This window comes from Tenrec ecaudatus, chromosome 8 (assembly GCF_050624435.1).
Source record: "Tenrec ecaudatus isolate mTenEca1 chromosome 8, mTenEca1.hap1, whole genome shotgun sequence".
Lineage (NCBI taxonomy): Eukaryota > Metazoa > Chordata > Mammalia > Afrosoricida > Tenrecidae > Tenrec > Tenrec ecaudatus.
In genome coordinates, this window is record NC_134537.1 from 145194663 (window position 1) to 145212273 (window position 17611).

At 43.8% G+C, this 17611-nt stretch overlaps 1 protein-coding gene across 5 annotated transcripts in view; it reads right to left on the minus strand.

Annotated features, from left to right (window-relative positions):
- The window catches only part of NCOA1 (nuclear receptor coactivator 1), a 228315-nt gene that overhangs the window by 16298 nt on the left and 194406 nt on the right, over positions 1-17611 (minus strand). For all 5 annotated transcript variants that reach the window (XM_075557033.1, XM_075557031.1, XM_075557032.1 and 2 more), the window contains 3 exons: positions 14335-14436; positions 10467-10869; positions 3516-3690 (listed from right to left, as the gene is read on the minus strand). In XM_075557033.1, the coding sequence (XP_075413148.1) occupies positions 3516-3690; positions 10467-10869; positions 14335-14436 (680 nt within the window). The remainder of the gene's footprint in view (positions 1-3515; positions 3691-10466; positions 10870-14334; positions 14437-17611) is intronic.

Below are 17611 nucleotides of genomic sequence, written 5' to 3' on the forward strand. Positions count from 1 at the left end.
TTAAGAAGCACTGGGAGGGATGCTCCTCTGAGACTAGCGATGCACACAAACACGGCCCGACTCCATGACAAACAGGTGTGGTTTAATCCTTTATGTCTCTTGCCACCATAGAGATATGAGCTCATTACATCATTCTACTTAATGATTCTCTAATCATTTCATGTTTCCGTCCTCTCTCACCTAGCGACAGAACCCTCCCACCCACCACGATTACTGACTAGGCTCTTAGTGGATTGAGGCAGAGGTTTTCCTTGTGGGGCCTGTACTGTACGACAGCCAGGAGTCATCACACAATGCCCGCTGCTGCCCACGGGCCAAGGAAGCACCTGTGAGTGAAGAGGACGTGACAGTTACCCACGCCCACATTTGAACCCAAACCCAAGAGGGGTAGTGACTTAGGAACAGGGGCTTTGTACTCATTAGATTAAGTGTCTACATGGCCTAGAGGCGCCGAAACAGATGGAAACAAAACCTCAGGCCTTGCTTTTATGATACTTGTGTGTTCTAGTGGGGAGATGGGCCACACGAAGCCAACTAGCACACAGTGGGCCAGGTGCTGAGCACTGTGAAGAAATAGCAAGCAGGAGAAAGGTGGGGCAGGGTGGGGAAAGATACTGTTTTAGAAATCATGGTCAATAAAGGTGACATTTAAGGAAAGGCCTCTAGCAGAAGGACGGAACAATGCAAAGGCTCTGCGTGTGTGATGTCCTTGGAATCTGGGGAACAGAAGACTACAGGGAAGCCAGTGTGGCAGAGTACTGGGGAGACCAGCATACGAGGCAGGAGAGCAGGGCTCCAACCCCCTTCAAAATAGCCCAGCCAAGGCCAATGGAAGCAACAGCAGCGTGCCATTGCACAGCAACCCAATCTCTTAACTTGAGCGGTCACTGGTAGTGGTGCCTCACTCACAGACAGTGGCTCACTGGAGGCTGTGGGTACCACGAACTCCCTGCACCGAGGCGATGCTGACTCACAGCAACCTTACAGGGAAGGGCAGAACTAACTGCTCCTGTGGGTTTCCAAGACCAGAACTCTCGAAGGAAGTAGAGTTCCATCTTTCTCCTTTGTTGCGACTGGTGATTTCAAACTGTTACCAGCCCAATGGATACCCACGACACCCCCAGGGCTCCCTGCTGAATACTGACGCTACACAACAAAAATGCTAGCCTTGTTTCTGTTGGCCCTGATTGAACTATTCTGAAGATTTTGCAGAGAGGTCACCATGGGCAAGATCATTTAGGGTCTTATGTTGTATTTTGAATTAGTTGTGGAGAAAAGTTTTGACTGACATGCTGCCTTAAATGTTAAAAGTATCACTTAGGCTCCCCCGTGGCTATGAGACCACATTGGAGTAAGGATGGGAGCAGGGGGCCTTGGGGGCTCTTGCAACGATTAAGCAGAAAGATCACGGTGGCCTGCACAAAAGTGTACAAGTAGAATAGGGAAGAATGGAGAGCTCTTCAGAAACTGGCTGAGACTTTGCACTGGTTCAGCCATGCTGTCACAGCAAAATAAGACGTTTCGAATTTGTACACTGTGACTCTTCTGGAAGGAGTACCAGAATGGGAACAACGGAGGCTGAAGTCCTAGAATGGGAGCGGAGGCACAGTGAGCCTGTCCAGGAGTCTAGATGAGAGGAGGGATGACGGCCAGGGCTGGACGGTGCGACACACTCAAGGCAGTGGAGTCAGCTTCCATCTTTAAGCCAAGCTCCGATGTTACTGCCTCTGCCAGTCAAGAGATTTGGTTGCTATGCAACATGCACACAGCCCCTATTTTCTAAGAGGGGGACTCAGTTTTTAGCAGTGTTGATCCTTAATTTCCCCCATACTAGTTATTATTCCAGTACATCGCATTTTACAAACTCAAGTCCATTCCAGTTTCACTTCACTGGCCATGAAGGCCTGAAGCTGCCATGACGTGCTGAGGGTTGGAAGTGGAGTAGGGGACCAAGGGAAGTTTTTCACTTTGAGTGACTGGAGGATCAGTGTTGCCATTTACTGAGATGGGAAAAGTAGAAGCGTGGGTTTGGGAGAGAATATCACTTTAGTGTAGGTCAGGTTAAGCTTGAGATGCCCATTACACTTCTCAGTGGAGATGTCCACTAGGCCGTTGGGCACACAATATGGTGTCCAGGGGAGGTTTGGCCTAGAGCTTTAAAATAAGGCACTGTAAGTACGGAGCTAGCCATTCAATGCCCAAGACTTGATGATATAAGGTAGCAGACAAATACAGAGCTACCAGGGAGATAGAGAACGTCCCACAAAGGAAACTAAGAGGTAGGAGATTAGACGAGAGCCCTTATCTGCAATGACAAAGTTGCCTCAATACGAAAGCACTGGAGAATCAGTGCTTCCATCCGTCAAATCCTGCTTATGATCATCGCAGGTGGCAGGGCAGAGAAGGTTAATGACCTTGCCAAGAATAGTTAGTGGACTGGGAGGGATGGAAGCCTCCATGGTTGAACAGGAACAAGAGTAGAAGTAGGTAAAGGACAGACGCTCAAGAGATTTAACTGCAAGAGGGAGCGGCGGAGAAAAAGTCTCATGCGGTCTGTCAGCTTGACTGTCTTTCTGAAGTCCCAGTTCAACACTGAAGTGCAGGTCTCAGACAAGCCCTGAGCGCCTTTTCACAGGGAGAGTTGGGCTCGGGTGAGGAGTCAGCAGTGCCTGTCAGGAAGTAATCATATCAACGGGCCACAGCCTCCAAAGCGCGTCTGAGAAGTTGGGATTAGAACACTTTAGGAGACGCCATTCCATCTCATTTGCATCGTCTCTCCTCGTGCGGCACAGTTCTCTACCAGGAAGATTCTCTCTCACCTTTCAATGAACTTTCAGAGAGCACAGTCTTAAGTTTTAAACTTTAACTGCCTTGCTTATTATGTTGTCAGATCAAACAGCTTCCCTGTCACTAGAACGGAGAGAAACCAAATTCAAACCCTTAGACAACTCAAGGGATGTGTGAAAAGTTCAGCAGCCAAGTTTGGGGGTTTTTTTGGGGGGGGAGGGTGGAGTGAGGGGTGGGGAACAGGGTGACTTTAGTGAGATCATTGTAAACAAAATGGGCAAAATGCGACCACTGATGACTGAGACTAACCTGATGAGCCTTAAAACCTTGCTATGAAATCGTCCCCACATACCGCACAGTGAAAACCACATTCTGGTTCTACAGGATTCTAATATTGCTGTTCGTATTTTAATGTCTAAGTGCTCTCTAAAAGAAAGACAAACTGCTGTTTCAGGGCCCCTCTGCTACCGATGGCAGTTGGGTAAAAACACTGGTAGCCACTCGACCACTTTGTCTACTGAAAACACAAAGATATACCTTAAAAATGAATTCATGTGGAAGTGACTAAAAGTCATTTTCCCTCTATATTAGAGTTTCTCATACTATGCAAGTGACGGTAGCCCACCCATCTCTTTTACTTGGACTGTGGCAAACACTCAGCCAGGGAAGGGATGGTTGCCAGGCACGGCAGTGCAGCAGCAATGCTCATACGGAAAACGGCCCCTTACTTGTTGTTTCCCATCGCTCCTTGCTGCCAGGCCTTCATGTCTGGGGACTGGTAGCCAGAAGTGGGCGGAGCTTGCTGGAGCAGAGAGCTCTGAGGCGGCGGGATTGGCATGGGCACCATGGAGCTCCCGGGGCTGAGAGATGGAGCGAAGTTGGCCTCACCTTGGGAAACCATTCCTGCAAATGGACACAAATGAATTTACGTGGATATACTGCAGATTTACTAAACCCACGAGAGAAAAACTCCAGAGATGGGTAATATATTTACACAGATAGCCTAGTCGAGAGAGTGAGGTGGAAATGTAGGTCTTTAGAAATAAGGCATAAGATATTTGTATAAACAGATACATAAGTATAACTGGGTATATATATATAAGTAGACATTATCATTATCTGTGTAAACAGATAAATACATAACCAGACAGTTAGCATGAGCCCATTTAAAACAGATCACCCGATATCAATTTGGGTGGCAGAATGATATATGATTTTTCCTGTTCTTTTGTCACCTGGCATGAATTTTGAAATTAAAAACAATATAAAACATAGATATACCTACAGATTTGTGAAGTAAACAGTTAGTGTCTTGGAGACCCAGAGGCAGTTCTACCCTGTTCTAGATGGTCTCTGTGAGTCAGAATAGACCCAACAGCAGTGAGTTTGTTGTGCGTGTAATAAAAGTAATTAGTATTAGATGACAACCACTCTTTCTCTAGGGATTTAGGGTTTTGCCATTTTGGGAAATTTCACACAAATGAAATCGTATGTTGTCTTTTTGCTCTCTTCATTCACTTAGCATGTTTCAAAGGTCCAACCATGTATCAGTACTTGGATCCTTTTTATTTGCAGCTCGTAATTGACCCTAAATGTAAGGGTTTCTTTCTGCACTTTTTATTGTTTCCGTGATCCTGCACGTCTGTAACTGTACAAACACCACAATGTCTTGAGCCCTTATGATAGACTTGAAATTAGGTGCTCATCCAACTTTCTCTTTTTCAGAAGTGTTTGATCACTCTGGGTCCTACACATTTCCATATAAATTTTAGGACAAGCTTGTCCTAAAAAGCATGCTTGGACTTCAGAAGGGCTCATGTTGAATTTGTAAGATCAATTTGCAGCAAACTAACCATCCTAAGTCTTATTTCTGATTTAATTTTTGATAGTTTCCCTTCTGATATCTTCAGGCTTCATTACTTTATTTTCCCTTCTATAATGTCTACTCTGCAGTCACTCCACTGCTGTATTTCACATTTTTCCTCTGTAGAAGTTTGACTATGTCTTTATTTATGGGAAGGAGCTTCACAAAGTTCATGGAAAAATATAAATAAATCATATTTTGAACTTTCTGAAGCTCCCTTATATCCTCGTGTCTCTGCTTAAGATACTCAACCTTCCCTCTAGCTTCTTGGACATACAAAATAAACCGACAGTTTATAATTATTTGAATGTCTATCTACAAGTCCTATTATCTGAGTAATTCCTGGGATGGTCTTTAACTGACTTACTTTTCTCATTATGAGTTATATATTTCTGGCTTCCTTGCATGCATAATCATTTTTAAATGACTTCCTATGTTTCACTAATCTGGCCAGAGATGTAATTTATTTACTTATTTTAAAATTATGACTGTTTTTTACATCTTAAAAACATTTTGTGAATGTTGAGCCAACTGTAGACTTTCTAAGAGCTTCTTCTTTTTCACTTCTTAGTTAACACTACATGCTGACATGTCGGTGAAGCACATAAATCAAGCTACAGACGCTCTCCTGCTGCTCCTTTAGCACATGATCTATCTCTGGCAAGTGACTTTCAAGGCGTTCTGCTTGGCAGTTTGGATCTACCAGCTGCTTTCTGGGAGAAAGACGTGATGGTCTCCCCCGTAAAGATAACAGCAGCACTGGCAACTTTAGAGGCAGTTCAATTCTGTCCAATGTAGGGTCACTCTGAGTTGGAATCTGTTTGATAACAATGGGTTATTTTGTTTAAATGACTTTGATTTTGACTATCTGGAGAACTATATATTGTTTATGTTTATGACTGTCAAGGGACATCATTTTTATATCAATTGTATTTGCATTAATCCTGCATTTTAACAATTTTGGTTTTGATCCTTAAAAAACATTTGTCTCTTAATTCAATCTGACCTTATTTTTTATGAAATTTCTTTCGGGAACATTAAACATGAAGGGGTTGCTCCTTATGTTCCAGATATCATGCTGGGTGCTCACAGTTAAGTAAGAAACCCCAAGCACACCGGCACAGTTCCTGGCCTTCCTCTCTGGCCTCATCAGACATTCAAACCACTCAGACTTCTGAACCCGATGACTTGGCTTTAGTAGAAGGAAGAAACGCACAGGTAATGAACCAGAAGGGTAGAGTTTGGATCGAATCCTGCCATTACATTAGACCTGGGGTTCCGTGGACCACGCAATCTAGTTCCTTCTAGCTTAAAAAGCCAACAATCCTACCTTTGTGTGGACATGGTAAGTCTCCATGCTGGACTGTAACGAGCATCACAGGTATGTGGAAGCAGCAACTACAATTTGGATTTGGTTTTCATTTACTTGCATCTTGAACATCTACTCTCCTATGTTAAACACCCGAGCAACCAAAATGTGAAAGGCCACAAGGTGCTGCCTCCAACAAATTGTTATTGAGCAGGAAGGGTGGATGGGGAACAAGCAGTCGGAGTACAGGAGGGTGAGTGCGTATGAGCGGGAGTGTCTGGCGAGGCTTTCCAGGAGACCCCTTTGGAGGGAGAAAGTAACAGGAATGAGGCAGGTGAAGGAACGATATTTTAGACAGAGGATACGGGATGTTCATAGGCTGCGATATAAAGGATGACAAGGTATGTGCTTCTTCTTGAAACCTGAGAAGGCTGTTAGAGTGAAGGCTAAAACGGTTGAATTAACGAGTCTAGCTTTGGACAAATTGAGTTTGGGGTGCAAGTGAGATATTCAAGTATGTGTTCAGTAGGCAACTGAACACATGAGCTAAGCAGGCAACTGTACAGAGGCTCGGACATAGAGAAGAGGGGCAATTAGCATGCAGAGGTCACTCAGGAGTGGGCAGAGTAGCTTGTTTACTGTAGTTCACAGTTGTCTCCAGATGGACTTCAAGGACCTCGTGAAACAGATAGAAGTTTTGTCTAAAAAGCTTTTTTCATATTTATTTTGGATAAGGTAATTTAAAACAATATGCAATTTGGTTCCCTGTGTACTTATCATCATGAAATAAAATATCTCTGCCAGTATTAATACCTACACATTCCTGAGAAGTGCCAAAGAAAAAGAATGCCAAGCAAAGTTAATGGTCGACCTTTGATTTTACTGTAATCCAGCAAAATGAGGAACAGCAAACATTTTCTGACAAGGGTTAGATAGTAAATATTTTAGGTTTTGTGGGTCACAAGGGCACTCCAACAACTATTGGTCAGCTCTGCAGTACAAAGCCAGGACATACTATATGTAAACAAACAAGCACTCCTGGGTTCCAAGAAAACTTTATTTACAAAAACAAGAATCGCCCTGGATTATGCCTGAGCCCGAGTGTATGCATCCCCGAATTATGCTGGGGCGCACTTCTTTTAATTCTTGTGTGGCAAATGCACTGGTAGGTACTCATGAAATAATTCATCCTCTGCCAGTATTGTCATCATCTCTACATTCCTTCATTTCCTTTGGGCCTATGTTAAGGTGAGAAATATGAAGCTTCTGTCATCTTTATAAAGAAAAGACTGTAAGTAAGGCAAAGTTAATATATTCATCTTTTGCTCTTACTGTCATCAAACAACACCTAAAACCAAAACAGCATGGAACCAACAAAGAGCAAAGAACTCGCATATCTAGATTTCTTTCAGATAAAGTAAATCATTTTGTTTGTTTGTCTGTTTTCCTAAGAAGGTTTGATTTTAAAAGGTGGAACTTATCCGAGTTTCAACTTCCATCAACATAAAACCTGGTCTCCAATCCTTCTACCAGGCTGCTCATCACATTGGAATAGGTGTGTGGGTTAGAGTGAGGAAACAAATGGAAACTGTACCTTTGAGTGTTCTTATCCTCTCCACAACAGCTAACATCTGCTCCCCACCCCCAGCCCTGATCATGATTTTGAGGCAATTATCAGAAGAACTGAAAGCCGTGTCACTTCACATCAGTGTGTAACAAGCTGAAATTACTGCATGAGAGAGCTCTCACGCGACCCAGCTGCTGCTTCTGTCTGTAAACAGGGTCTGTCAAGAGCTGGAGGGAAGTGCAATCTACTGCCGTGCCTTTCTTCCAGAGCGGACGGGTTGGACCAAAGGGCCAACCAACCATTGCACCAACCACTGACCACAGCTGTCAGGTGCTATCCCCAGGTTCAACTCCAGAAGCGCCACGTGACAGGAGGCCTGCCCCATAGGGCTTGGGGCAGCCATCTGTCCATCTGCGAGGAAACAAGATTGCCAGAGCTTCCCAGGGACTGTTGGCTGGCTTAGAACCACAAACGTTTCCATTGGTTGTTGTGTACTTCAGTGTTGTGCCAACAGGGCCCCTTGTCTTACCATTAAAAAAAGTCAAACCAAACTCACTGCCATCAAGCTGATGCAGACCTATTCCCGGTGAAGTGTCACAATGAACACAGGGAGAAACGTCAAGGAGAGTGTGTACTGACTCGAATGAAATTGAGGCCACGGAAACTGAAGAGAAACGTGAAACCAGGGAGAAACTGTGTGGCAACGTCTACCTTGTCTGATTGTAGGTTATTAGGAGGCCTTGTTCTTCCTCATTTCTATACATTTACTGTGTTGCTAGGGCCCAGTGTCCTTACTGAAAGCACTTAGCCCTTTTATTTAAATGAATAAAATGCAAGTACAAGCAGTTAATTTTTTTTCATTATGCTTTCCTACATTTTCCAAATTACCTCTAATGAACATGCCGTTTTCCAAATTACTTCTAATGAACATGGCATCATCACTACCAATTGGAAAAGTCTACAACACCACTAGAGAAGGAAGAATCAGAGATCCAGAACCCACTGTCAAACAAATTATCACTTAAAAAAATTAGAAGTAAAATAATGAAAGGAAACAGCTAATTCATATCACGATTGCAGCAAACAGGACTGCAGACGAGAGAGTATGTCTTATTTCCTGGGAAGGAAGACCTTGGTGAGCGATGCTGATGGAGGGCAACATGTGGTTATATATCTACAGCTACACTGGGCTCTTTATTGACAGGGACCACGGTCCACATCCAAGTTCAGAGATCAAAGACTAGACTCAGAACCTTGAAAGAAATCTTGTCAACTGCATCAAAATCAGAACCCAGAAGCACTCTTTCCATGTGGCTTCCTGAGGACAGGGAGCAGAAAAGGAAGCTCTCTCCCATTCTTGGCTTTCCGGAGAACAAATTTAAAGTACTTAAAATATTGTTTCATTGGGCTCACCAGGCCTTTTGTCCTATTCTGTCTCAGTCTAGAAGCTCCGCTGAACCCTGGTCAACATCAAAGCAGCCTCTGACAGAAAGACACTGTGCATGATGCTCCCCGACTCTCCTCACGGAGAGTGAGCATTCACCACAGAATCGCCAATAGCCTTAAAAGAAGGAAAAAACCCCAAACTAGTTTGATGAGATTTATTAACATTTAATACCCAGTCGGTCTCTCCCTTTCCCATGAGTGGGAGGAATCTCTTCAGTTAAGGCTCTGCAATTAGTATCAACGAATGCTACTAAAATTCTACTGTGGCCAAGTTGTCATTTTGGAAGAGAAATTTGAAAGCAGATAACTACACCAATTGCCTATTGTTGGAGGAAATATTTCTTCGGGCTCGAGTAGAAAAGTCTTGTAAAATCCTTTGCATGCAGAAATCAACACGCAATGAAATATAACTCTTTTCAAGGCCACTCTTATTCAGCCAATCTTATAATTAAAATGGATTTATAATCCTTTTCTTGCTCCCACAGATAGTGTCAGTAATGTAACCAGCCAAAGATGACCTCATTGTCTTGAGGACAAAGGAACTAATATGGTATGATTTTGATTAAAACGTTTTAGAGAATTCTGGCGCTCTCTGACACAAGCGTCCCTAGATACCTAATTTAACAGTCAAGGAATTTTAGCACTTGTTGCCATTAGAATGAAATGTCGAGATTGATTAGGTTGTCAAAGTTGATAAGCATGTCAAAAATCTCTACATAACTTCAATTTTTTACTCAAGTCAAGTTTCAGTCCTTCTCATTGAAGTTCACTTTTAAGCAGTCTTGAAATTTTACTTTCTATTTCATTTACACAATTAAGGGATTTAGTTCAGGGCCTGGTCATTAATCCTCTCCAGGAGTTTGATTAGACAGGGTAGATTAGTCACATGTGTTTTATTACCTCTGCTTATTAGAATCTCCATACAAAAAAAGGACAAAAGCAACTTTTTAAAAACCGTATCATTTAGGACAAAGAGAATGGAAGAGAGAATGCAGATGCAAAATTGGAAACAACACAGATCCTGTAGGGGCAAACAAAGACAGCCTCCAGGCCAGAGTAGAGCGCATTAGACTGGCGCAGAGATGCAGGACAGAAAGGAGAGGAGGCTGTGTTGTGGCTAGTGGCGAACCCATGGTGGGCTGCCCTGAGTTTCCAGGCAGTCTGGCTTATCTCTGAGGCACCTTCGGTTGGGTTTGAACTGCCAGCCTTCTGGTGAATAGTGTGAGTGCTCACTGTAAAATTTAGGGCCAGATGGGCCGTTATGGGCCATTGAATGCAATCATGGTTCTCATCTAAGAGAAAGAAGCTTCAATTCACTCTTCCATTCAGGGTTCCTGGATTATCTGACACCACCTCCTTCCCAACCCCCTTGTCAGAGGCTTTCTTGGGCACGCCAGACCCCCTTACGGTCGGTGAATGGACCTGAATATGGCAACAGACCGAGCCTGTAGCTATTATCTTGTAAGACCACTATGAATGTGTGACCTTCTTACCTGATCCTGGATACTGGAAGACATTCTGCTGCAGCTGAGGATTTATTCCAGTGCCAAACTGTCCTCCCATGTTTCCCGCCATGCCTCGGTTCACCATGTTGCTACGGTTGGCCAGGGAGGCCTCGGGATTTGCTGCCAGTTGTGAAAATGGGCTGGTAGAAGCAGGTGGGGCTCCTGGGCTTGTAGCATAAGTTGGTGGGTAGGGGAACTGCTGGGGAGCGCCCTGAGGAAGACGGGGGTTCCCCATTTGAACTGGCAGTCCAGAAGAAGGAGGGAGGCTGTTCCCAAAGCTCTGTTGCCTCATCAGCATGGCTCGCTGCTGCTGTATTAGCTGCCTCTGTCGGTGCTGCTGATTGCACAACTCCCGATGGCGCTGTGCCAACATCTGGGCATTCAGGGGTGGCTGCAAGGGCGAGAAAACCCTCACTTATTAAAATTGTCATCATCACCACCTATCTGCAAAGTTTATGAGCTAAAGCCGATTCTCTGGAGTGAACAGACCATGCAATAATTGCCAGTATACAAGGGAAATGAAAACGTATAGAAATGTCTTAATAATCACTTCATAACAACTTAAGTAATTAATCTTAAGGCGTAATCAGTACATTTTATAACTTAAAGTTAGTTCAGAAGCACTGGAAACAGTATCTGACCATTAAACCCAAATCACACCCGTTGATCTCCAGTCAATTCTGACTGAGGACAATCCATGGGTGTTAGAGCATGACTATGGTCCAAAGAGATTTCAATGGCTGTAGATAGCCAGACTTTCCTTCCATCGTGCTATTGGGTTAATTTGAACAGACAACCTTTCAGTTAGTAACCATGGGCCACTCAGGGACCCATGTATCTGACGACTGTTGCTGTTGTCTGACCATTACCAAACCTAAACCAAAGCAACTGGCATTGATTCAATTCTGACTCATAGCCAATCTATAGGACAGAGTACAACTCAGAGACTTTCCATCTTTATGGGACAAGCACTTTGTGCTTCTCTAGTGGAGCAGCTGGTAGACTTGATCACTCGCCTTGTTGATGAGAGCTAGTTAAACACAAATTCCCAATTTAAAATCACACAGAACTAAGGGAGAAAAGCCAGAGAATACAGGTCAATTAGCATTATGATTCAGGCCACACAGACTGTAAAATCCCAGAAAACGAGAAGAGAATGCTCCTGATGACTTCTCCCTTCTTGGATATTAAGTTAGTAGGAGAGTTGCTCTACTTTAGTCCCAAGATTCACTGTGTTCCCAGTTTTCTCCTTTCCTTACCGAAACCACGAGTCCCATCTTACTAATGTGGATAGAATGTAAGTACAAGTAGTCTTAATTTTTTTCACTATGCTTTTCTATTTCCAAATTACCTCTAATGAGCAGACATTATCTCTGCAATCAGAAAACCCTAAAATAACTCTATGAAAGGAAGAATCAGAAACCCAGGCTCCAATGCCAAGCAGATGATTACTTCTAAAGCCAACACTAGACTTGCTGCCATTGAGTCGAGGCGGAGTCACAGTGACCCTGGAGAACAGCAGGGCTGACCTGCCCCTGCAGGTCTTCGAGACAGTCACTCCTGACAGGAGAAAGCTTCCTCTTTCCACAAGGTGGTTTCCAAAGAGGGGCCTTGCGGTGAGTCTAGAAACCCACTAGACCACGGGGCTTCTAAATGAGCATTCACGAAGAAGATAACGAATTAGAGATAAAGCTTAAAGATGATCCATCCTGACTGCAGTGGCGTATGGCCCTGGGCGCTGCAGGCTCCATTAGCTGTGACATTTCCGGCACGGGAGGGGGGGGGGGGGGGCGTAGAAGGGAGCTGAAAACAAGGCCTGTCCAAAAGTATCACCTCAGGATGAGGGTCGGATTAACGTAAAGAGCTCCGGTAAAAGTAAACCTGCCACCTAGCTGCAGTGCAATCTGGGCGAAACTGTGCTCTGACTTGCTGACAGGAACCATCCTTTTGTTAATCCAAAAAGCTTCTTTACTGTGGGAAACAGAAACATTTCTTCCAAGTTGTCTCCCCCAAGTATATGCCAAACTCAGCTACTTGCTACACATGGTAAATGACTAAACACTTGGAGGGCAACAGAAGTAGGTCAGAGGTTATTCTCCCTGGGGGTTAACAGCCAACTAGAGCAATCAGACTGTATAGTCTGTCCCACCCAAAGTAGGGCCCACTATCTTCTGATCAGGATAGTAGTAGATTGTTTCCCTGGAGAGTCCAGGGAGGTCAAGCCCACTCAAGGGTGACCAAGGTTAGGCCACCATCATGAATCTAGGGCCCACCCTTCTAGTCACATGTGTGCCCCTAGTCCCTCCTCTTCCTATGGAGTGCACACCCCTAGCTCATCCCCTTCCTGTCACGCTTATGCCCATTGTATATCCCCCTCCTACTGCTCGTATTGACTATGTTACAACCCCTTCGTATGACGTATATCTTTACCTGTAATTAAGGGGCAAGCAATCCTCCAACGATATATAAGCCTTGGTTAGCAATAAATCTCTCGCTTGCTTGCTCTTGCAATTCTAACCTTCGACATCTTCACGTGGACCATCAAGCGGGACTGAGGTGAGCATGTGTCTGACTTCTTTATTTTACTCCTTGTCTCCCTATTCTTTATGACTTCACTATAATCTTTATATATCTGAACTGTGCAATGTGCCTACCAAACCTGTGATTAGTTGTGGGGGGCCTGGCTTCTCCCTCACTTTACAATCTAATTCTCCCCACATGGAGGAGTAGTGGTTATGTACTGGCCTGCTAACCGAAAAGGGCAGCAGTTTGAAACCACTAGATGTTCCGCAAGAGAAGGATGAGTCCTTCAACTTGTGAAAGAGTGATTGTCTTGGAAACTCACAGGGACAGTGATACCCTGTCCTATAGGGTCTCGGTGCCTCGAGGGCAGTGAGTTGGTTTTGGTTTGGATCCTCACATGAAGTAGCTGACTTGTGGCTGTCAAGTCGTTGCCAACATATAGCAGCCCTATAGGACAAAGTAGACATGCTCTATCAGACTTCTGAGATTGTCACTCTTTACGGAATCAGGTAGCTTCATTTTCATGAACTACTGACTAACTGGTTAACAAGTGAGCACTTAACCTGCTATGCCGCCAAGGGATCTTATAAGCCAACTACCGCGGCTTATAGAGACAACGAAGATACCAATCTGTGCTGCCACTGGCAGCTGCTGTCAATATTGTCCCCTCAGTTGGTGTATGCTTCCTCCAGCTTCATCTGTGCTCTGGAGGTGAGTTTTGTTGGGATCCTCTCTAAACCCCTCAGCTCCCCAAATTTTGCACCAACTTGGTGAAGAAAACATAAATAGGTGGTTGAAACAAAACTGAAAGTACATGTGAAAATTAATGTTGGAAGTGAGTATACTTAGAAGGCTACCTTGTTCTTCTTATGCTTAAAGATGTAATAGCTCTAAACTTATAGACAGGAATCTTTAAAATAAGTAAAAGCTTGATAATACTTGTGTCCACACTGAACAAAGAACACTAGGTAGTACAACAAGTTAGCAGTGCACCTGGGTTTTGATCGGGTGTCAGGTACCTATCAGAGTTGTTGTTTTTTTTTTTAACATCTTAGGTTTCTTATTCCTGATACTGTTCAGTGCAGCAATATGCAGTTTCTACCTAGTACTCCAGTATCCAATAGCAATGACAAGTTACAATAAAGCCAGGCAAAGAACTCTCTGCTTTAGATAAAATATTAATAAAAGGTATCAAAATCAGATCATTAATTCATTCTAGAAGAAAAATACACTGCAAACACCAGCCATTTGAAAGATACTCAAGTGAACGCTTTGAGAGAACTGCTTGGGTCAGTCAGAGATAGACTAACAACAGCTGTGTTTACAACATTACCTGAGGTGCGATTTGCTGCTGCATGCCCGACCTCATGTTGATGCCAACAGGAGCCGATGCTGCAAACTGATTTAAGATAGCTTGTCGATTTTGGTGCATCAACTGGAGAAAAACAAATGACGAGAGATCACATTTCTACAGGCCAACACAGCTACTACAGAGTCACACGCGGTTTAGATGATAATGACAAAACTTTTAGCAGTTACAGGTCTAGTAAGACACACAACTCCCATTATTTAGGCAGCCCTGGTGGTACAATGGTTGGATTCTCAGCTGCTCATCCAAAGGTCAGGGATTCAAATCCACCATCAACTCTGTAGCCGAAAAGACCTGGCCATCTGCTCCTACGGGAAGTTCCGCTCTGTCATCGAGCGTCCTTCGGAGTCAGAACGGACTGGATGGATGGCATGCAACATCAGCTACAGCCTGATGAATACCAGCTATGGCACGGACTGACCCACTCCTGCCAAGTCCAAGCTGACTCAGAGGGACCCTTATGGGTTTCCGAGACTGGAACTGTTTATAGGAGTAGAGGGCCCAGCTTTTGTCCCACGGAGCTGCTAGTGGTTTTGTGCAGATCGCAACCAGTGTAACCACTACACCACCGGGGCCCTATAAAGGACGGAGTAAAAGAGCTCTCCTTGGCGCTTGTGAGACTAATTCTTTTTGGGAGCAGACAAACTCACCTTTCTCCTGAAAGTGGCACAGCATTTAAAATAGACTATTTTTGTGTCTATACCTGTGTACACACATGTATACTTAGAAAAGCATGGGACTCGTTGGTTGATTCCGGTCAGTACAGAAACCGAGAATGAAACAGTAGGAATGTAAGCACATCCTATACAGCTCTGCGGCTGAGGGGGACGCTGAAGTCCTTCTCAGTTGGAGGGTGCCTATCTGTTGGGTACATATTTTGGAAAAAAACCAAAGTGATTTCATTCACTGGAGAGAATTATGTAAGAAACAAATGGTCTGAGAAAAATGGACTATTTATTTAACTAGAAGAAGTAATTACTTTAGACCAGCATTTCCCAAATTGGTGTTCTAAAGAACATTGTTCTGTGGATATTAATAGATGTGCCAGGAAAATAGCATGCTGCGCTGTATTAAGTATTGGAAATGATAGGTTACACAAGGTGAAACAGATTTCTTTACTGCAGTAATTTTATGAGCCTTTAATTGGACAAAGCACATCGTGCATCTTCAACCAGGGTATATACAATGCAACTTGTTTGATTATAAACCTTTCTTTTCTGACCTAACCATTAATAACCCTCTCCTATGAAATGCAATAGTCTTTTTAGAAAAATGCTGTCCTGCTGTTTAGCGGAGGCTTGCATTACCAGGTCATGGGCATGCGTGACACTGATCTGGTACTGAAACAAGTATGTGCGTTTGGGAGAGAGGTTTTCTTGTAGTCCTATAAACCTAAAAAAATCCCTTCCTACTGAATTTTCTGTGAAACTGTTCAGAGCTGTAAAAACTTAATTTATATTTATATGGTGCTTTATAACAAACGTTACATGATATTAGCATATCATATTTTATGTTCTACAAAACACATTCATATCTTTAAATAACATGTGCAAAGTGGACTGCTTATGAGAAAGTCGTCTCAGAAAACCAAGAACTGTGACTGGTGATGAAATTACTCATCTTTAAACATCTTTAAACTGGTAGTGTTGGCTTCCTTCGTTTTCTCAGGCTTCCATTACAGCCCCGAGCACAGTGACTTTGGAAGGAAAGTTTAACATTATAGATGTAAATCGCAGCATTCAGGCATGGCGAGGAAGCCACAGCATTCTGAGTCCATGCAAAAGTAAAGCCACCATCCTGAATATCTTTCAAAGTCAAAGAAACACCTAGAGCATCCAAACCTACATGCTTAAGCTCCAGAGACGATGACCATACACGTAAGCAAGCCAAGTTAATTTTACAAAGGCTTATCAAGAACTCCAGTCTATGTAAGATGCTGTCCAAAGTCTGGAGACTACAAAGCTGAGCAAATTCCTGTCCTTTGGGGGTTCCCTGCTGAGGGGCAGAGGCTATTAGACCAATGCTCTGCACACGGGCTGTGATGAAATGGAGAGAGACATCCACAGCAGCACAGAGAGGGCAACTAACTCAGCTGAGGAACATGGAGGCAGCGTGCACACAAGAGCACTGGTGGTCTCGAGGTATGAGGAAGCCAGGTGGTCAGAAGGCTCAGAGTTGACTTGAGGCCAGAGGAACAGCCGGTTGGTTAAAAATAGCAAGGGAGGTGAAAGGCACAGGTGAAAAGATGGTGGTACTTCAAGATGGAGAGGAGTGGAACTGCAGGAGGTGGAACTGACTGAGACGGATCCCAAGTCTGTGGACTATAAGCTTGAACTGTTAGAGCCTATGAGAAGGAAATGGGTGGGAATAGCATAAAGGCTCTTGAGAAGTAGTAAGAATGAGGAACAATATTAGGAAATAAAAAGGTTATTTTTCAGAAGTCAAAGAAATGATTAAAAACACCAGAAATCTACATTCACTTTCTGCTACAGAAAAGAGGTCATTACTCCCTTGAAATATCCCTTGTTCATTTGTTCCTCCCAGATCTTGACTAATGCCATGCATAAACATCGCCCTTCTCTCGGATTACCAAAATCCTACCCACTTTTCAACAAGCAGGTCAAGTATTTCCCACAAGGATCACTACATCTGCTATCTCCTCTGAAATCTTAACCTGTTGGGGGGAATGGCAGTGGGTTGGGAGGAAAGAATTTGATAGTCCTAATTCAAAAGCCTAATGAATGACTAGGCCAAAAAGGCTCCTTGTAATACAACAGGAAATGTGGGGCTTGTGGTCAATGGAAGAGTACAAACCCTCCCAATATATACAAAACACACACACACACACACTCTCTCTCTCTCTCTGCCCAAATGGATGTTTTCCCAGGTCTGATCAAGAAGTCCTTCCAAGGTGAACCCGAAAGATGCCTGTCTAGGCGAAAGACTCTCAACCAGGGGTGATAGTCCCCCTCTAGGAGAACATCTGACAGTGTTGGAAGACTTTTATCTTCACAACTAGAAGCAGGGGCACCAATAACATTTACAATGCAGAGGACAAGGGTGCTGGTAGACCTCCTTTGATGCATAGGAACTTCCCGGCCGAAGAAGAAATATGAATAATCTAGTCCCAAATGTTACACTCTGAGAAACCCTTATCCAGCCTGTCTGAATTCTCACTCAAAGAAAGAGATCGTTAAGGAAGATCATTCTTTTGGGAGCACTTTAATTGCCAGAAATCTGA